Consider the following 22,767-nt stretch of genomic DNA (forward strand, 5'->3'; position numbering starts at 1 on the left):
AAATAATTGGGGGCCGGGAGTGTGGCCTAGTGGTAGAGTGCTTACCTAGCATCCATGAACACCCAGGTTCAATTCCTCGGTACCATATAAATAGAAAAAGCTGAAAGTAGTGCTGTGGTTCAAGTGGAAAAGCACTAGCCTTGAGAAAGCCCAAGTGCCCAAGCCCTGAGTTCAAGCCCCAGGACTAGAAAAAAAAAAAAAGCAAGTAATTGCTAACTTTGTCTACAATAAATGCCTTAAAACATTGATCAGAAAATACTGAAGACCAATAGTAAAGTCATGTCAAGCAAGACAGGAGCTTCCAGCAGGCCCAGGCTTCCTCCACTGCTCAAAGATGGGACAGTCCTAGAATCACCACAATGGTAACTTCAGTGAATTGAAATAAATTGAATGTATTAAAGAAATGCTTTAAAAAGAAAAGAACTGGGCCAGGAGTTTGGCCTGGTGGTAAAGTGCTTGCCTAGCATGCATGAAGACCCAGGTTCGATTCCTCAGCACCAGAAGTAGTGCTGAGGCTCAAGTTGTACAGCTCTAGCCTTGAGAAAATCCAAGGACAGTGCTCAGGCCCTAAGCTCAAGTCCAGGACTGGCAAAAAAAAAAAAAAAAAAAGGAAAGAAAAGAACTACAGTGGGCACCCGAGGAGGAGCTTATGAACTAGCTCCCCATTCTGAAAAGCAAAAGTCAAGCATTTATCCTACCCTTGTGTAGCACTTTATTCAGGCTAGCCAGATAACGGAGGGGTTACCCGAACAATTAATGGGGAATAGAACAAACAAGATGTCTCTCTTTACAGGAAGAGTGACAGATTAAGGACACTATTACTTTGCAATTCCTATGGGCAATGACTATCAAAGGCTATTACCTCACAAAAAGAAAGTCACTTATGAACCTACTGATGGAAGCACTTGGATCTGATTATGAAGGTGGCATGAAAACTGGCTGACTGCAAGTGTCTACATCTAATTGGTCAAATTCACTGAATATTACATGGCAATGCAGTTAGCAATACAACGCAGGAGATCATTCAGGATAAAGGGCTTGGTTCTCTCAAACCACAAACAATTACAAAAGATAAAGGAGAAAGAAAAGAAAATTAAGAAACAAACTGTAAAAGCAAATTAAGAAAAAAACTGAAGTAGTATATGCTTGTAATTCTAGCTTTTTTGAGGCTGAGACAGGAGGATTTCAAGTTTGAGGGTAGCCTGGTAGCAAGATCATCTTTTAAACAAAAAGAAACAAAATTATTTGTGAAGATACCTTGTTCATCTAATTCAAAAAGTAAAAATTCAAAAAAAAAGTAACTGGCTAATTAATGAATACTGACTGAATAATTGATATTAGGAAATTTTTATGATGCTACCAACATAGTTATGCTTAGAGGTACTTAAATATATGAATATATACAATTATGTGTACGAAAAAATAATACGATTCTTGGATTCTTGGATTTTGCTTTCAAAATAATCTTATTGTGGGATGGAGATCAGATGGACTAGGGTATAGATGAATCAGTACTGATGCTGAGTTGGTAATTGGTGAAGCTACTTCAATTACATGGGGAATGTCATTCTCGTCTGTAAAAATGCTTTGGGAAAGAATAAACATTTTGTACCAGACTATCTGGGTTCAAATCCTAGTCACTGACACAGCTGTACCACCCTCTTATGCAATGTCACCTCTTTGAGCACTCAGCCTTGTGTAAAATGTTAAACTAATATAACAATACCAGACAATAGGACTGTTATGGGATCTCAGCAGATGCAAGTGAAAACACTCCTAGATTACTAACTAAAGTCATAAAGTCACAGAGCTGAAAGATCTTAGTGTACTTACAAGTAACGTAAGTTCCTATTTTAGAACAAGAGCAAATTAAAACTCTTGTTTTTCAAAACTAGTACTCACAAATAAACTCCCTAAATGGACAGAAGACTTCTCAATAAAATTTTCAAACCAGTTCCTCTTATCATATTACTGAGGTTGACATTTAGAAAAACATAAACATAGCTGGGTGCCAGTGGCTTATGCCTGTCATCCTAGTTACTCAGGGGACTGAGATCTGAGGATCATGGTTCAGAGCCAGCCCAGGCAGGAAAGTTTGTGAGACTCTTATCTCCAATTAACCACCATAAAACTGGAAGTGGCGCTATGGTTCAGAATAGTAGAGCACTATCCTTGAGCAAGAGAGCCCAGGCCCTGAGTTCAAACCCCACAAACCACAAAAGATAAATATTTACTTCTAAAAGACTAGACTGTTTGAAAGAGACATGGAAAGGACTATGTGTGAATAGTCTTGTAGTGTGGGAGCAGGAAAAGCTTTTGTGATGTAAGAGTAGTGTATGTCGTTTCTTTCCTATGAAAAATCTTCCCTTCAAAGCCTGTACCCCTAAATACAACAGTTCTAACTGCAATTCTCTTTAAGCATTCCTCTCTCTAATGTAAGCCTATAAAACAGAACAATGGGTGCCAGGAGTATGGCCTAATCGTAGAGTGCTTGCCTTGCATGCACGAAGCCCTGGGTTTGATTCTTCCGTACCGCATACATCGAAAAACAACAGGAGTGGTGCTGTGGCTCAAGTAGTAGACCTCTAGACTGGAGAAAGTCCAAGGACAGTGCCCAGGCCCTGAGTTCAAGCCCCAGGATTGGGGGGAGGGACAGAACAATGTGAGGCAGGGCAGTCCTGGGGCTGAAACTCAGGGCTTTGATGTTATTCCTTGAGATTTTATGATCAAGGCTAGTGATCTATCACTGGAGCCACTGTTCCACATCTGGCTTTTTGATGAATAATTAGAGACAAAAGTCTTACAGATTTCCCTGGGTAGGCTGGCTTCAAACTGAGTTCCTGAGAACTTAGCCTCTTGAGTAGCTAGGATTATAGGCACAAGCCACTGCCACCCAACTACAATATTCTTATAAAAAAATCAAATTACTATAATTTTACTATTTACTTTTAGTAAACAGACTTCCAAAGATTATCAGAAAAAAAAACTCATAAATAGTCTTTAATTCAGCATACACTTTTCCCTTTCATGAATTATAAAACAATGCCTTTAAAATGTTCCGTGGAATTTTAACTACTTTGTTGATGACATTTACACCAATTAAATGCATGTAAGAACAGATGTTTATGGTTGAGAAGTTAAATTGATAACCATAGAATAAATGAGTTTATTACCATAAGGAAATAAGTGTCGTAATGGAAGATTATGCATTTTGTTACCAGAGATAATTAAGCTTCAGATTCTCCATGATAGTTATCTAACCCTTCTAATACCATCATTATCACAAGAGTAATTTTAATTGCTAAATGTATAAGTAGGATTATACATGCAAGATTATTTTACTACAAAATCAACTTAATCCTAGACTGCCATATAAAACTGGAAATTGCCATTCAATTCAAACAGGAAATAATATGGGGCCAACACCAATGCTCAAGATTATGCTATGATCTGAAAGGAAATAGCTTTCATTTACATCAGCTCTGAAATGTTGGAAATTTCCATTGTTTCACCTTAAATTCTTAAACAGTCAAATTCTCACTGAAATGTTTAGGTAGAAAAACAAAGAAATTTTATCCACTTATATGATAAACTCCATACCATATAGACTTCTTTTCTGTAATTCACAAACTGACATCAATTTCTTAAATACTTTAATAACCCAAACATTTAAACAGGCTGAAATCCTTTCAGAATTTTGTTTAGCAGCCTAGTAGGTAGATATAGACAGGTACTGGCTCTGCTAACAAGTACAGGGGTTTTAAATCCTCCACTGTTCCTGGAGAAAGCTAGAAGCTAACTTCCATTGCTGTGAGTCAAGATTCTATCAGCATACCATATTCCCTCTGTGAGAACAGTGGTGAGCTTTTTTTTTTTTTTTTCCCCCAATCCTGGCTTGAACTCAGGCATGAACACTATCTTTGGGCTTTCTCAAAGCTAGAGCTCTACCACTTGAGCCACAGAACCACTTCCAGCTTTTTTTCTTTGTATGTGGTACTGAGGAATAGAACCCGGGTCTTTGTGCATGCTAGGGAAGCACTCTACCATTAGGCCAAACTCCTGGCCCACACAGTGGTGACCTCTTAATGGAAGGTTTTATAAAAACCACAGATCCAGTTGGGCTCACTGGCTCATGACTGTAATATTAGCTACTTGGGGATAGACTGGGGGGGGGGGAGTAGTCAAAGTACAGAAAGACTGCAGTTTGGGGCCAGCCCTGGCAAAAAGTTCACAAGAACCCATCTCAACCAATAAAAAATGTCAGGTGTGGTGGCACACAAACCTGTCATCTCATTTATGCAATGAGTATAATTAAAAGATCAACGTCCAGACCTTATTAGAAAAATATAGCAAAAACAAAAAAAAAAGTTTTTGAGTTGTGGCTCAAGTGATAAGAGTGCCTGCCTAGAGGTACAAGGCCTTAAGCTTAAATCCCAATACCAACAAAACAAAACCACCAGAGATCCATTTATTTGTACCACAAAGTATCCTCCACACTAGTGTTATACAACAACATCACAATGGAGGGAAATTCTTGTAAGATTTTTGTTGTTGTTATTGTTATTCAATGTGAAAACAGCAAACAGGCAGCACCTTTAGGTAAGTGAATGATTTTTCAATTCTGCCACACTCTCATGGTCAGAAATCCTTCTAGTAGTCTACATAAACGGAGATTCTAACCTCACATATTTCATTTTATCTCACATAACAGAAAAGAGAATGGCATGAGGCTGTGCTTGGAGGGAGAAGGTGGTGTTTATGACTGTACTATGGGTACTGTCAAGACATCAAGAGAGCTGGAAGCATTAAATCTCTAATTGTAGATCAGTTATAGGCACTGACATGTCAAAACAGTGGCCAATTTGAAACCCACTGAAAACCCACATGGAAATTTTCCTTTTGGGAGAGGAGTCAGGGAAATGTGTATTACACACTATCACAACTGTTTTAAGAGAAAGGGAAAATTCCTGCTTAAAAAAAAAAAGCAGCACATGACCCATGTTAACTGTTATCAACACTCTGAGATGACAGGAAATACACCACTGGCTAACTCACATCACAGCATGTGTACAAATCCCAGGAGTCTATGATAATAAGTCTGAAATATTTAACAGATGAAGAATGAACTTATAACCTTTTCTGCATTCACATTCATTAGGGCATTTCCTAGAGCTATAACTTCTTAAAAAATAACAAGAGTCAAATGTATTACTGAATGTTTAGATACATATGGATATACTTATAAACACAATGTGTATATATTCATATCTACGTGTGTATATATATTTTCAAATTATTTCCAATAATTTCTCATAAATTACTTTCCCCATGAGAGAAAAATAATAAATACTATTGGGCATAGGACAGGGCTCAAAACAAAATTTTCCAAATATGTTCTGCACATGACTTCTTGCCTATAAACCATAAAAAAGATATGACCTCTCATTGGCTGGATAGTTTGAACTATAAACAGTACCTAGATTCAGAATGATGGTACTATACCGAAACCTAGCTGTGCAATTCTCAAGCCATTACTTTGCCTAGGTTTCTACTTTATAAGCTTTATTACACTATTTTACTCTTGTATCTGGCTTCTGTTGAATGTCGGGGTTTGTCAGTATGCACTATTTAGAGTACCATCGTATGGCAGGACTATTTGTCCATCCCATGTTCAAGTTGGTTGAATACAATAACCCAGCCTGCATTTCTATATATCAAAGCTGTGCTAAATATGGTTAAAACAAAAGGAAGGGCCGGGAGTTTGGCCTAGTGGTTAAAGTGCTTGCCTAGCATGCATGAAGACCCGGGTTCGATTCCTCGGTACCACATGCACAGAAAAAAGCCAAAAGTGGTGCTGTGGCTCAAGTGGTAGAATGCTAGCCTTGAGAAAGCTCAAGGACAGTACCCAGGCCCTAAGTTGAAGCCCCAGGACTGGCCAAAAAAAAAAAAAGAAAAGATCTTAAGGATAGTCATTTGAAGCAGAGATCAAAACAGATAAATCAAGCATCAAGCCGGGGGCGTGGTGGCTCATGCCTAGCTCCTCAAGAGGCTGAGATGTGAGGATCAAGGTTCAAAGCCAGTCTGGGCACAAAAGGACCTGAGACTCTTATCTCCAATTAACCTCCAGAAAACAGAAGTGGGGCTTGGCTCAAGGGTAGGGGTAGGGCAGTAGTCTTGAGTTGAAGAGCTCAGGGACAATACCCAGGCTCAGAGGCAGGGTGGTAGCCTTAACCTGAAGAGCTAAATCTCTCAATCTCTCTCTCTCTCTCTCTCTCTCTCTCTCTCTCTCTCTCTCTCTCTCTCTCTCTCTCTCTCTCTCTCTCTCTCTCCTCCTTCTTCCCTCCCTTCCTCCCTCTTGCTCTCAGAACCCCTCGAAGGAAAAGTAAAGGGGATGGCGATAAGGAGGAGGCTATGAGTAAATGCCATCTTTCTCAGAGGACCTGGAAGAGGAATGGAAAGAGTACAGAGAAAAGCAAAGGACAGCTAAGCTTGTGGAGATGGTCAGCAACAGACATGGAATCACCAAAGCAAATCACATCCAGCACTGCTTCCCCGGTGATCCACTAAACTGGAGAAGAAACATGAACACTGCGAGACAAGGTTCCAGGTCAGAGAACAGATAGATGACTTTGTGAGAAAGCATCCTGAGGCGAGAACAGTGAATGGCCAAGATCATAGCCTGCACCCCCATACTGTTACTACTGCTGTATTACGAACACTATTCTGCATCTTCCATAAAGACTAGCTACTGATTGTTAATACAATTCCATCTTACAATCTCCATTTTGCAGACGTGGAAAATGAGGTTCACAAAGTTCCCTACTGTCATATATTCAGAAGGCAGAAGACCAGAATTTGGACCCAGGCAGTTTGGTCTAGATGTTGGTTTTAACTGCTGTGTTACGAAGTCTCTCTCATTACTGTTGAATAATGAGCAGACCCAGGGAAGACACAGGACTTTCTGATTAAACAGTGAATACCGACATACCTTGCACTGTAAGCTCTGCCTGTGCGTCAATCGTCTCATTTCCATTGTCTGCGATGCAGAAATACGTCCCTGCATCCTCCTCAGTGACATCACTGATTTCCAGGCTACCGCCTGCCAGCAAGGCCAATCTTACAGAGCTGTATTTAAACAACAACAACAACAAGAACAAAAAGTGATACATTTCATCCCAAGGAAAACAGGACCTGAAAACTTTTCTACATGAAAGTAAGAGAAAATAGTCAAACACTATTATTTATGATGTGGCTACAAATGGACTGAAATAAACATCAAACTATTATAGTTTCAAATTGCTTGGCTCATATTTTACATGCATAAATATCACAAATTCAAATCAAATGTTACAATCTCTGACACTTCTGGTTATTCCCAAAGAGTTACCACTTTTATGACCAATTTCAACTCTTTCTCTGGCCAACTCTCTGGAAATTATGCAATTTTTGATGTCTGGAACCAATCAAAAACTGTCTCCACCACAACTATGCTACACTAAAATTACTAAACACAAAGAGAAAGTGAAGAGGGTAAAATGTCAGACCAAAAAACATTAAGTCAGGGGGGACAGTGCCAGCTGAAAGTTTCCTGTGGTGACTTGGCTAGAAATGAGAGGAAAAAAGGAAGGGAAGGAAGAGAGGTCATTGCCAGAGAATAGGTCCCTGGGTGTGGTACTAGGTATAAACCAGCTATAAACAAGGATGGTAAATACTGAACCAACTCTACAGAGTAATGCCTATTTAAAAAAAAATTTTTATAACATCATGAAAGCAATCACAATTCAATATTCCAATCAAATTTTTGTAAAATGAACAAGGTTAATTTGGAGAATTACAAAATAAATCCAATATTACAAATGTACCTGTCATAAATTAATAAGATATCTGGCTGCAAGACCCTATCTCAGGTAATAACTAGAGCAAAAAGAGCTAGAAACATGGCTTGAACAATAGAATACAAAACAAAGAAAGAACAAAGAGAAGGAGGGAAGGAACATATATTATCTGTGTTATCTACCAGTAGGGAGGGACTCTTGTACTCCTTCCTTTTTCTTGTATTATTAAGCTGGTTTAAGAATTTCAGGTACTATAATAGCGGAGTTCTTTAATTTATTTCTGACTTTTGGTAGGTCTTATATATCAAGTATAATCTTAGATGTAGGGTTTTTGTAGATCTTCTGAAATTATTATTTTCCTAAGTTTTTAACTTTTTATTTTTATGTGTTACTGGGGCTTGAACTCAGGGCCTGGGCACTGTCCATTAGCTGTTTTTTTGCTTAAGACTGACATTCTACCACTTGAGCCACAGTCTATCTAGTGGTTAACTGGAGTTAAGAGTCGTATGGACTTTCCTGCCTGGGGTACCTGTGAAGCAAGATCCTCAGATCTCAGGCTACAGACAAACAAGGATTATAGGCATGAATCATTGCTGCCCAGCAGTTTATTTATTTTTATTGTTCAAATTCTCAATGTTGATCAAACTAACTGAGGTGAGATGGAATCTTAATGTTGTCTTGATTTGCACATTTCTACATTTCTAAAAGTCATGACATGGGGGAAAAACATGGGAAGAGGTATCAATGTTCAAGAAGTAATGTATCCACTACCTGACGAATGTTAACTGTAACCCCTCTATACATCACACTGACAATAAAATACAATTTTTTAAAAAGCCATGAGCATATATTAAGTATTGTCAAATGTTTTTACCACATTGACTGTTATCATGTAGGGTGTTTTTAGTAATGGGGGGAATATGCTAATTAATTTTAAAATACTTGTCTTTCTATAGAATTCCAGGATGGTATATAATTCTTTTACATATTTTTTAAATTTTGTTTCGTTTTCTGTTGTTTTGTTTTTTTTGGCCAGTCCCAGGGCTTGAACTTGGGACCTTGGGCTTTCTCAAGGTTAGAGCTCAACCACTTGAGCCACAGCACCATTTCTGGCTTTTTTCTATGTATATGGTACTGAGGAATCGAACCTGGGTCTTTGTGCATGCTAGGCAAGCACTCTATCACTAGGCTAAACTCGCAGCCCTTCTTTTATATACTGTTGAAATCTATTTGCTATCACTTCTCAAGGAAATGGAAAAGGAAGGAGACAGAAAAGGAGCAAAAGTCCCACGTGTTCTCCACTGACAAGGGGACAGATTCCAAGACCCCATTGGATGCCAATAATGCCTTCTATTTCTTAGCTGGGTTTTCTATTTGTTTTTCATTTGCTTGGAGTGTGTTGCAAATGTAAATTGCTCACTGAGGCAACTCATGAGCTTTGTCATCTCAGTATTGGCATCTGTTGTCTTTTCTCATTTAAGCTGAGATTTTCATAGTTCTTGGTATCAAGAGTGATTTTCAACTGAACTACATATCTTATTTACATTCTATTTTAGCTTTCTTCTGATACCACTGATGCAGGAAATGGACGAGGAAGCCACTTCATTACTGTGGGGGGAGACAGAGTCCAGGCCCCCATTCAGCCTCCACTGATCACTAAAGGAGATGGTAGAGTCTCATTGTTACTTATAGTTGAAAGTTCTAGCTCCCAGTAAGGCATCCACTAATACCTCCTGGACTAAGACCCATAAAATTAGTGATATTTTGTAATATATACATTATACTCATTTTTTAATGTGGATACCAGATGACTTCAATTTACAAAGGAGACATGCATTATATTTTCACTGAACAGCACTGCTCTAGAAGAGTGGTCGGTCTTCAACTGCAGTTAATTTTAGAGATATTTTTAGTTTTGAACTTGGAATCTTTTTGGCATCTATGGGAGAGGCCAGGGATGCCAGCAAATATCCATGGAACACAAGACAGATAAAGTGTTACTGAAACGAAAACGTACCTAACCATTGCGCCACCCCAATTCTCTACTCAAAGCATAATGGCAGATGGTGTTCATTAAGTAAGAAACAAATGAGGAGAAAGGGACACAGACAGGGTGGCTGGTGTTTACGGAGGTTTCTGTAGAAGATGGAGAACTTGTAAACACAGCAGAAGGCTGGTGTAGCTTAAAAACAGAGTGAGAGGATGAGGGATGCATCTGCTTACACTGTTTGCATGTGAGAGTGAGAGTGAAGGCTCAAGCCAAAGAGAAGCTCTCCCAAAAATTTAGAGAGAGAGACTCCAGAGCTGTACACTAAGCATACTGACACATTATGGAGAATAAATGGAGTATTATCTTAATCCCTTGAATGCGTGCTCTTTTTTCTTTAAATATTCGCACCACACGTAGTATATGAACATATTTCAAGGATGATGTGGACAGTGTATGTGTTTAAAGCAATCATTTTTTATTAACCAATTTGTCCCAAACAATATTAGAAAAGTCTCAGATCAGGCTGGAAAGAGGTTTCAGCAGACAGCATTTACCTTTCTATATCAAGTGCCTCCTCGTTTTTCATCCATCTAATAGCTGGAATAGGAAGTCCGGAAGCTGCACAGGGTAACACTGCACTCTGACCGAGGACTCTGACTAAGGAGGAAGGCTGCTTCAAAAATACCAAGTTTGGTGTTTCCTCGAGATCTGAAAGGAATTTAAATAAAACACGATGATCAAATAAAAGGCCAAATACTTTTCCAATTTAATCACAAGGAATGACTAATTCCTATTTAGTCTATGTGCCTTTACATAACAAAATTAGCAAAACCCAACACAAGAAATTCCATTTCAATTAGCATATCTCAAGTAATTTCTATATGTAAAACATTGTGCTGAGCTCTTGAGGGGTCTTAAAACATGTGCATGTTACAAAAAGGCTAATAAGTGCATGAAGAAATTTTCAACATCTTTGGCCATAAAGAAAATGAGAATCAAAACAACACAGATTCTATCTCAGCGCAATCAGAATGGCAATTATCAAGAAAATAACAAACTCTAGTGAGGGATGGGAGTTGCAGGGAGGCCAGCTATTGGTAGGAATTTAAATTAGTCCAGCCACTATGGAAATCTGTACAAAGCCTTCTCACAAAACTAAAAGCAGAACTACCATATGATCCTGCTCTACCATTCTTAGGCATACATCTGAAAAAATTAAGTCATAATACAATCAAGATACTTGCACACCTACTACATACAACAGCAAAACTATGGAACAATTATGTTGTTTGCAGGAAAATGGATGGAACTAGAGATCATATCAGGTGAAATAAGCCAGATTGAGAAAGCCCAAAAAATTGCAAGCTCTCTCATATGTAAATTCTAGATCTCCAAAACTGAACGACAGAGCTGGGCTCTGTTGGCTCATGCCTATTATCCTAGCTACTCAGAAGGCTGAGACCTGAGGACGGCAGTTCAAAGTCAGCCCAAGTAGGAAAGTCCATGAGATTCTCTCTCCATTAACCATCATTAATTGAAAGTGGTGCTGTGGCTCAAAGTGGCAGCATGCTACTCCTGACCAAAAATGCCCGGGAACAGCCCAGACCCTGAGTTCAAGCTCCACAACTGACAAAAACAAAAACAAAATCCTGAATGACAGGAGTGCAAAATGGGTTTCCTCTCTTTAACTTGCTTATTCAAATCCTTTGATTTTATAATGCTACCACATTTTGTGTTTGTGAATCTCTTATTCAGATATTAAACTTTATGGACATGTGAGAAAGCTCACAAAAGCTTATTGGTTAAAAAAAGAGTTGTCTACTTAATAGGGCAATATTAACTTATTAATAAGTTTCAACCAAAATAAAGACTACTCTTAGAGATGTAATTCCTATCCCAATAAGTCTTGTCTCTCAGGAAAAGATGTTTTACAACCATGGTAAAAAAACGACCAGAACTGCCCTTAAACTTGTCTAGCTAACTAATGGTTCTGTAGCCATGTTAACAAGTTAAACATCACTAGCAGGTTAGTAATAATTCATGTAGATGAGTGTTTTTGGAAGCCAATCAAACGGTGACAAACTCAGAGCCTAAAATCAGACAAGAAACAACCAAGTTACTTGCTTCTAAGGCTGGCGCTAACCTGCTTCTACCTGTACCCAACACAAAACCAGCTGCTGCCTCAACCTGAGAAACCCTTCTCACAAACTTGGTAGATCAGTAGTTAACTCTCCTTATGAAAAGTTTGACAATAAGAGCCCTGTCATACTTAAAACAAAACATCCAGTACTTTTTTTATGCTTTAGACATCAAGTAGCAGCCTCATCCTTTGCCTCAGTAAACCTTGTTTTCTTGCATCAGATTCTAAGGGTATGCTTGACCCCGAGCATAGAGGATATCTGATCTCTGCCTTGTCAAGCAAGTCACGAAGGAAGCTAAGGAATTTTATTTTGAGGAAATAATTCCTTTTCTGAGCTTGAGTTACTTAAGTATTGTTTAATCAAATTTTGACAACCAATTAAACAAATTCCTAACGAATATTTGACTTCTTAGGCCAGCAATTGCTCATGGCAGCAGACAACTTCCTACTTTCATTGAGTGTATGTACTAATGGGAGGAGGGAGACACGAAATAAATAGGTCAGATGGTGAGAGGCTCTAAAGCTAAGAGGAGGAGGAATAAAAAAGCTCTAAAAATGGGATAAAAGGTAGGTTTTGTTGTTTTATAAAATTTTTCATTGTGTTTTATTGTCAGAATAATGTATAAAAGGGTTACAGTTACATTTTTCAGGTAATAGGTACATTACTTCTCCAATCTTGATACCCCTTTCTCATGTTTTTGTCCCTCTTTCCCTCCCCCACCTTTTCCTAATCATCTTGTTTTCCCCCTTCTCTTCCTTATTTCAGATAAACAAGTGTATATACAGTATACCAGGTAACAAAGTCAGATAGAATAACCACATAAGATTAACCATAAAAGTTGTTTGTTTTTAAACACGGCACTGGAGGAAAGCTAACAAAATGGTAACTGAGCACAGAGGTTAGAGAGTAGACCTGGCAGGCCTGGCAGACAGGACTCTCTAGACAGAGAAAATAGCCTTCAGGTGGAAAGGCTCTAAAGAGTACATTCTATACTCACTAGACACTGTGTTGAAAATGAACTACACAACTTGTGGGTGGGGATGGGAGGGAAAAATTGGGAGAGCACCAGGGAAGGGGTAACATTGTTCAGAAAGAAATGTATTCTTTATTTGACTTATGTAATTGTAACCCCTCTGTATATATCACCTATAAAGTAACATTTAAAAAACAAGTATAGTCCTAAAACATACAATAGGATAGGGGAGTAGGATATGGTGGGGAGAAACAGGGAGGTTTGGAAAACATATGAAACTTCATATCATATTTTAAAATGTTACTGTAATGACAATGGGGAGCAAGGAGCTGTTTCTGAAGATAACTGATTTTTTTTTTTGAGTTTTTGGTCATTAGGATTTTTTTTTAATTGTAATGTATAGAGGGGTTACAATTGTATTCGCCAGATAGTAGGTGCATTACTCCTCACACATTGATACCCTTTCTCATGTTTTTGTCCCCATTTCCTTCCCCCCACCCCTCCCAATCATCTTATTTCCCCCCTTCCCTTTCCTATTTCAAATAAACAAATAAACATATGTACAATATGCCAGGTAACAAAGTCAGATACTGTAACAATATGAGTTTAACCAAAGGGCAGTGAAGATAACTGATTTTTTTTAAGATAAACTATAATTTCTGAGAATATATAAGGACAGAAATGACACAGGTCAGAAGGGGGGCAACAAGGAAGGAAGAGGCACTGGAACTGATGAGCTCAAGGAGAACACCAGAGATCCAAGAGCTTGCCAAGTGTTTCCAGAGCTACCACAGGCACACTTCCCACCCTGCCCAGCCTTTCCATGTGCCACCCCAAGTGAGTTTCTGATTCTTACAAGTACACAGAAACTTCACTACAATAGAGGCTTGAGGAAGAACACAGGACTGATATTGCTTTCTCCAGGAAGAATGCCATTAGATACTGACTGGCCTTTATTAATTATGAATTTTTAATAAAACATTTACTATGCTAGATTTTTAAGGCATATCTTCTTTAGGACCCTATTGTAAAGTGAGTCTCTTCATGCTGACAGCTGTATGTCATGCTATGTATTAGCAGTGTTTATTTAAAAACACAGAGCAGTTTTTACCCACTGATAAACACAAATCATCCGGCCCTGAGAGCGAGTTCATACCTGGAAGAACTTTCAGTTCGGCTTCATCGCTGTACTTCGGTGGCCCTCCACTTTCCACCATGCATCGATAGAGTCCCCCGTCTCCTTCAGTCGCATTACTGATAACGAGCGTTCCACCTGGAAGCTTGATTACTCTGTCATCCAGAAGAAGGGGCTGTCTGTTCAGTTCCCACCTCACAAATGGGACCAAATCTGCATTAACATCACAATTCAGAATAGCACTGCCTCCAGCATAAACTGAGGAAGGTTCTGGCTGGCTGGTAAATCTTGGAAGACCTAGACAACAAGGAAAAAAAGAAAAGGCCCTTGTTTCAGGCAGTTCTCTTTCTTGTTGCTAGCATCCCAAAGTGAATGCAAATGGTAATAAAAGAAAATATCATTTTACAATATAGTTCTTTATAAAAATGACTTCATCCAGTACCCATGTAAAGATGCACTACCTGAAGAATGCTACTGTCTACCTAAAAAGGACAACCACATCTAATTCTTCCAGATCCTTAATTTCCCTAACGGATAGTATCATTATTGGACTAAAGATGCTCTGAAATGATGTGAATAATCTTTTTGCAGCTTTCTAGTTGCCTACTTTATATATACATACACACACATATACATACATGTAATTCTACAAAAATTTTAGAACAATCTATCTAAATGCCCTGTCTTTGGTTAGGACACAAAGGAAACAAGATGAGGGCTTTATAGTAAAATTTTACAAAACTATATTAGATAGAACCCAGTTTTTCCATTTTCAAGTATAAAAGAACTGCTCAGTAACTGATTGCAACTTTAAGCCATCAGACAAGTAGAAAAATGCTATTTTATTCCACATAGCACAGAGCCCCCACAAAAAAATATAGGCACAATCAATACTAGATGAAAACTCTAGGACAATATCAATTTTATTTAGATTTTCTTTTCTTTTGGAGTTACTGGAATTTGAGATCAGGTGCTCTACTACTTGAACCATGCCCAACTCCTTTTTTGCTTTAGTCACAGACAGGAGCTTGTCTTGACTGGGTTAGACCTACACTAAGACCACTCACCACTCCACCTGGCTAACACTGGTTGAGAAGGGCCTCCTGAGTAGTTGCGATCACAAGTATGTCTTACCACATTCGCCTAGCTTTACTCTTTATAAAAAATTGAAAATTCAGTCCAGGAGTTTAGCCTAGTGGTAGAGTGCTCGCCTAGCATGCACGGAGACCCAGGTTTGATTCCTCAGTCAGTACCACATGCATAGAAAAAAGGCTAGAAGTGGTGCTGTGGCTCAAGTGGTAGAGCGCTAGCCTTGAGAAAACCCAAGGACAGTGCCCAGGCCCTGAGTTCAAGGCCCAGGACTGGAAAAAAAATTGAAAGTGAAAGTTCAAGCAAATCACTTAATGAAGCTTACCTGCTACTGTGAGCTTGGCTGTCCTGCTGACAATAGTTCCAAGACTATCAACAGTGGCTACACACTGATAGTAACCTTCATCAGGTTTATTGTGTTTGGAATGCACCACGCTGCTGATATACAAAGATCCATCTGGGAGAAGCTGGCGTCGATCATCTGATACTAAGTTTAAAAAAGTCCCATCCTTTTTCCATTCAATTTTTGGTGAAGGCTCAGAATATGCAGAGCAATTTAATATAACAGAAGAGCCTCGAACTGAGAGTGTGTCCACTGGCTCCACCAGAAAATAAAACGGAGTGAATGTTCGGACACTGGCTCCTAGGAAAAGAATGAAAATAAGCAAATATGTCCAAATACTGTTCTTCAATCTGAGTATGATCCACATATGTAATTTATTTCTTACTAGGAGACCAAAAACTGACTCATTTAGAAATTATAAAAAAAACAAAATAAACCTCCAAAGATAAGGCTTATTAAATAATATTGATATCCGAGAGGTTTTATTTTAGTGCACAAAATTACATGAGTTTTAAGGAAAGTAGACAGGTACCTACCAATTTTAACCATTGCTTACTGAGAGAAGATGACAGTATATATATGAAAGTTATACAATAAAAGTTAGCTTAGTGAGTAATTGGTAAAAACAGGATTTTTTTCAAAGATGTATTTTTTTAAAAAACACTTTTTTTCAGAGTGGAAGCGCTATCAGAGATTCAACTCCATAGCTGATGTTATATAAAAACTGTCTTATATTTCTCACCAGTCCCTGATTCTCTACCCACTTAAGTTTGCTTAACAGTAGTGTACTGAGACCAAAGAGACTGAACCAATTATTTTTAAATAAGCTTAATGATCATGCTTGATACCTTGTACATTGCCAACTCTCTGCAAAGTTCTCACTTCTTAATGGAATAGATCTCACTTCTTGATAGGCTATTCCTCACTTTTTGATAGACTATTTCACACCTCTTGATAGAATTCCATCTTAGGAAAAGAAAATATCCACAGGGAACTTCTTTCTGTTATAAATTCCATCTCCCCAAATGCCAACGAATTAGATCAGCACCAACCACCTTAATTGCATGACCAATAATAATTCTCCATTTTATTGTACACAGAGTAAAACATTAACATATGGCATTTGAACACCAGCAAAAATAAAATACTCTACTGCCCGAAGAGGTTCAAAGTTTAACAAGAGCGGAAATGCAGAACAAGCATTTTTATATACCTACAAATGTAAGCATTATGAATAACACTTCATTATAAGCTAAGAGACTATTCTCAAAGGACTTCGTGTGGGGGGGGGATTGCTGGGGATTGAATGCAGAGCCTCCTACAGACTTGGCAAACACTCTACCACTGAATCTCAAAGCCCTAGACTTCCTGCTTCTTTTACTCTTTGGTGTTACTTCCAACCATCTCAGCCCCACTCAACCACCAGATCCTACAATTTATCTGCTCTGAAATGTTGGTGTCCACCTTGTAGCTCAGGCAGGCTCTTGCTTGTAAGCTCTCAAGGAAAAGACTTTTTCTTTTTATAATTAAAAAATTAAATAATAATTTAACATTCAAGAGCTCAGCTAAATACATTCTTGTCATCAACTTTTATAAGATGACACATTCTCTCTACATTTCACTATGTAACTGCTAGTGCTCCTGGCTCTCATCTCCTCTCTGGGCTGCACATCTAATTTCTCCAAGGGTGGAATCTACCTCAAACACATCGCCTTTCCAATGTGCTGAGCTTGTAGGGCCTTCCTGGGGAAAATACATGATGAGCCACTAACACTATTAAAATCAGTTTATGTGATAGGCATACTGCTTTAGAATGTATGGTGACTGCCAGCTGAATCTGACATTCTGGTTCAGGATCCGCATCCTATAGGGAAATTCTAGAGAAATTCTGTATCAATCTTTTGATACAATGTTCTAATTTATAAAGCCAGTTTCCCACCATACCCCCAAATAACACATCTGGCTTCCCATTCCACAAGCCATTTATGATAATAGGGGTGACTTCTTTTTTCCTCAATTTTCAGCCTTATGCCTCTTTCCTTGCTCCACCTTAAAAAGACAGTAGCAAAAGCCACAGGAAAGGAGTCAGCCAGCACCAGTTTTGAAGGAACTGCTCCATCCGTTATTGCATTTGTTCATGTCCAAAACTTTCATTCACCCCAATAGGAATAACTATGCCTTCTTTCTATACAGATGGAAGTGGAGGTGTGGATACCTCACTATTTGTCAGGTCCCTAACAGAGAGAAACAATTCATAGCAACAAGTTTACCATATCTCCCCCAACTACTAAAAAAATTTTTTTTTAAATCCAGGACTACAGTTTTCTTTCATCATACTTAAATTGCCACACACAGAATATGCACTTGATTTTTTTAAAAAAAAATTTCATTTTGATAACTGTTATATGTAGAATTGCAATCTTTAAAAAATTATGGCATAAAAATAAAAGTTGTACATGTTTCTATAGTGTTATGTTATATTTTGACACATACATACATTAGTATATCAGGTTAAAAATATTTATCTCCTCAAGTACGTACTATGTACAGTTAGAAAACTATCCATAGTACCTATTTTTACTTTATGATGAAAAGTTACAAAATCCTTTCTTCTACTTGAAATAGACAATTTGTTGCTGTTGTGTACAGTTACCCTACCATGCAATAGCACACCAGAACTTCTTGGCCTAATTAACCATAACTAAATACCATTGCTAACCATCTCACCATTCCTCTCTCCCACTCCATTAACTCTGATCATCACTATTTCACTCTCGATTTCACTCATTTACATAGGCTGTCTCTCTGTCTCTCTCTCTCTCTGTCTCTCTGTCTCTCTCTCTCTCTCTCTCTCTCTCTCTCTCTCTCTCTCTCTCTCTCTCTCTCTCTCTCATCTATATATATATATCATGCAATACTTGTTCTTCTATGCCTTGGTTACTTCACTTGTTATCTCCAATTGCATCCAAGTAGCTATAAATAACAACCAAATAGTCAGACCATCAGTAATTAGATAGGAAAATGCAGTAAATACACATAATGAAATAGTACTCTATCTTCAAAAACAACACTAAGTGACTAAAACCCAAGCCTTCAATCTAATCCTGAAAGTTATCTTGAGCTAGTATAAAAACGGACAGCCAACTAATTTGGAACTCTGTCTCACTAATAGTAAACTAGATACAATTATCCTTAGGAATTTTCAGTCCTACTTTGTGTCCTAATTTGCTTTTCCTTACTACTGAAATTATACAACATTTCATAAGAACAGATTTGTTTTCAGACAGAAGGTTAACAATACAGAATACTGTAACTCTGCATCTTCAGTGGTTTGCCAAAGACTTTGTCATTTTCTTCTGATTTCAGAATAAAGACCCTAATTTTTATTGATGTATATTAATAGTATGAAGAAGTTTCACCGAGCTATATCCATACATGTATGTTACTTTAATTAAATTCACACCCTCTATTCTTCCTTAGCTTTTCCCCTTCCTTTTACATCATCTTAATGAGCTTTATTATTCTACTTCCATATATGCATAAGAAGTACATTGTATTTGCCACCCCATCACCCTTACCTTTTGCCCTCTCCCTTCCTGCTGGTTCCCTTGAACACTCCTCCTTCACATCATGTCTCTTTTAGATAAGACATGATGAGTGTCTTTGGTCTAGCTTATATCACTGAACATGATCTCCAATTCCAATCATTTCCCAGCAATGACATAATCTGGTATTCTATAGCACATCGGGTATATGCACCATGTTTTCTTTATCTTGTCATTGGCTGATAATGATCTAGACTGATTCCAGTGATGCAATAAACTTGGATATACAGGCATATGCTGATGTAATACTCCTTCAGCTAAAATCTCAGGCCACCACTGCACCATTGGTGGTTCTATTTTTGGATGTCTTTTTGTCAGTCCTGGGGCTTGAACTCAGGGTCTGGGCACTGTCCTTGGGCTTTCTTAAGGGTAGCACTTTACTACTTGAGACACACCATCACTTCCAGCTTTTTCTGTGTTTGTGGTACTGAGGAATTGAACTCAGGGCTTCAGGCATGCTAGGCAAGCACTCTACTACTAGGCCACACTTCTGGCCCTATTTTTAGATTTTTTTAAGGAACCTTTGGGCTAATTTCCATAGTGGCCATGCTAATTTACATTATAATTACATTATATTCTCCTCTTCCATTATATTCTTCCACTTTCCTTCTCCCCACATCCTCACCAGCATTTGTCATTTGTCTTGATACACCATTCTGACTGGAGTGCTTCTCCTTTATTGCTAAGGATGTCGAACATTTCTTTTGTGAATTTATTGGCCATTTGTACTTTTTTTTGAGAACTGCCACTTCAATTCACTTGGATTAACAATTGGATTCTTTTGGTGCTTGATATACAAATTCTTTACATGTTATAAATAATGACCTTTTGCTAAAAAAAATAAATAACTGGCAAAGATTTTCTTTCATTCTACAGAATTCTCTTAATTCTGTAATTGTTTCCTTTAATGTGCAGGAGCTTTTTAATTTGAAGCAATGCCATTGGTCTCTTACTTCCTGAGTAATTAGGAGTCGTATTCAGAAATGTGTTACCTATACCTAAAGTATTATGGCAGTGGTTAGCTCCCTCCTCTGTGTGTAGTTAATTCCTTTAAGTATCTTCTGCAGTAAGGGTTTGCTGGTCGTGAAGTCTTTTGAGTTCTGTTTATCACATAAGTCTTTATTTCTCCTTCAATCTTGAAGGTTCGCTTTCTGGGGTACAATAATCTAGGTTGGCAATGTTTTCCTTCATGTCCTCCTTGCTTTTAGAGGGTTTTGTTGCTGTTGCTGGAGTTGGAATTGCTGTTATTTTGATGACTTGACACTTGTCTCCTGAAGCTTCCAGCATTTTACGTGGTGTCTTAAAGTATGCTTATATGCCAAGTGCCAGTAGCTCATGCTCGTCATCCTAGCTGCTCAGGAGGCTAAGATGTGAGGACCATGGTTCAAAGCCAGCCTAGGCAGGAAAGTCCCTGTGAGACTCTTATCTCCAATTAACCACTCAAATATCAGAAATGGAGTTTAAGCCCCAGAGCCAAGAACAACAACAAAAAGGACTCTTACATGTGGCTAACCATCTTCCTAAGAACTTGGAAATGTTCCTATTACTTTAGTGAATATGTTTTCTATGCCTCTTCCTCTTCTATGTTCAAGATTTATAAGTTTTGTCTCTTACTGGTATACCAGAGAACTCGCATGCTCTGTTCTAATTCTTTTCTCTTTTTTTTTCTTTTGCTCTTTTTAATTTTATCCGAATGCTCCAATCCTCTGTCTTTGAGCATGGCTTAGCAGTCAAACTCATGGGAACCGGCCCCTAATAGGAGTACTTCTCAGACAGAGAAGAACTACCTGGAGACTCTTGAAGTTCTTAGTGCACACGGTTGCTAGGTATACACAGAGGATGGACCAGCCAAGGGTCTGTTGTCTGCTTCTACTGTACTGAGCAGCTACTGGCTGTGAGGAAGCCAGACAGGCAGATTCCTACCTTGGAGGCACGTCTTCTAATTGTGCCCTCAGAAGTAACAAGCATCCAAGCCTATGGAGTGTCCCCAAATGCAGAGTGGGAGACATGACCAGGGCGCTGAGAAAAACTGAGGGACTCAGGTACTCTGGCCACCACACTCTGCTGACCCGGGGACAGTCCTGGTGAGGAGGACACCACACAACTATGAATATAGCAATGTGATCTTTACAGCAGAAAAGGAAGGAAAACAGATATTTAAAATTGATTTTTTTTCTAGTTGAATGTACCAAAGATAGATAAGGGCGGAAATAAACAGGAATGAATGGAAATGAGTAGAGATAGCACCTGTGTAATGTGAGAAACCTGGAATGACTAGAGAAAGAGATGATGGTGAGATGAGTATTACTTTAATATTATAGCATCACTGAACAATGAATAGAGCAGGATACTGCGACTAAAACTGATATCTGAGTGTCATGAAAAAGTAGTCACTGGAGATAAGGATAGAGAATTAAACTGTGACTAGAAATGTAAGCCAAGCAGATAGAATTTTAGACCTGAAACAGAAAGGAAGATTGAAAATCAAGGTTCAAAGTGCTTGACATATAAAAATGAGCTAAGTATAGATGGTGATAAAAGGACAAAATGATAAACTCAATGACACACATCTTAAAAAGAGAAGCATTTTAGAGTAATTATTTTGCCTTTTTTTTTTTTTTGCCAGTCCTGGTGCTTGAACTTGGGACCTGAACACTGTCCTTGGGCTTTCTCAAGGCTAAAGCTCTACCACTTGAGCCACAGCACCACTTCTGACTTTTTCCTATGTAGGTGGTACTGAGGAATTGAATCCAGGTGTTCATGCATGTAGGCAAGCACTCTACCAGTAGGCCAAACTCCTGGCCCTTACTTTGCATTTTTTTTTCAACTAACTTTCCATTTGTTCTTCAGTAATCATCTATCTTCCAGGAAACTGAAATTGCTTAAAATACCAGAGAATTTTCCTCATGGAAAAAAACATTACAGATTTGATTGAAGTATGCCACCATACATCAACAAATGATTCCCAAATTCAGCTAGAAAAAAATCTGAATAAAGATGCATTCATTCTTGCACAAAGAAAATAAACAGCACATGAATAATTTAATAAAAGCTTTTGCTGTCAGCAGCTTTACTAACTGAAGTAGTATTAATGAAATCCCATAGGACAATCTCGCAATTTAACTATATGCAAAAGAGAACATAAAACTGAGAATCCTTTAATAATGAATTTTATCAAAGCTATTTTCTACCAAGAATGGTGTGCATGCATAAATTCTCAATCCAAAATAAATCTTGCTACAGGCTTGGAGACCCTGTACACTAGGTGCTGTAATTATTCAACCCAATCATACATATTTACTGGGGGAAATAAACTGAATTTCAAAATGCGTTAATACAATCCTCTATTAGTAAGCTGTTGATTAAATCAACAAAATGTCATTCACCCATTGAACTCTAAATTTCTTAACATGCATCCAATGTGAAACATTCTTAGGAAAAAGAAAGGAGCCTCTAAAACTCAAGGCAGATATTAACAGTACTCCAAGAATAGGACACCAATGCCAGAAAGCCCACAATTAAGTCACATCTGTAACAACCAATGGTAGATAAAACACATCTCTGCAAGTGAAATAAGCCTTTCTACACTGCTGCATATTATTCTCAGATAGACGCAGAATTAGTTACTAAAAAAAATAAAATCCGAAAATCCCTAA

At 38.2% G+C, this 22,767-nt stretch overlaps 1 protein-coding gene across 1 annotated transcript in view; it reads right to left on the minus strand.

Moving 5' to 3' along the window:
- Positions 1 to 22,767, minus strand: part of Neo1 (neogenin 1) — a 108,634-nt gene that overhangs the window by 62,271 nt on the left and 23,596 nt on the right. Inside the window, exons 2-5 of the mRNA XM_090321599.1 lie at positions 15,489 to 15,806; positions 14,096 to 14,371; positions 10,380 to 10,533; positions 6,989 to 7,125 (exon numbers count right to left, since the gene is read on the minus strand). Coding sequence (XP_090177725.1) covers positions 6,989 to 7,125; positions 10,380 to 10,533; positions 14,096 to 14,371; positions 15,489 to 15,806 — 885 coding nt within the window. The remainder of the gene's footprint in view (positions 1 to 6,988; positions 7,126 to 10,379; positions 10,534 to 14,095; positions 14,372 to 15,488; positions 15,807 to 22,767) is intronic.

The sequence above is a fragment of the Megascapheus bottae genome, chromosome 30, assembly GCF_031878675.1.
Source record: "Megascapheus bottae isolate mThoBot1 chromosome 30, mThoBot2.hap1, whole genome shotgun sequence".
Taxonomy (NCBI): Eukaryota; Metazoa; Chordata; class Mammalia; order Rodentia; family Geomyidae; genus Megascapheus; species Megascapheus bottae.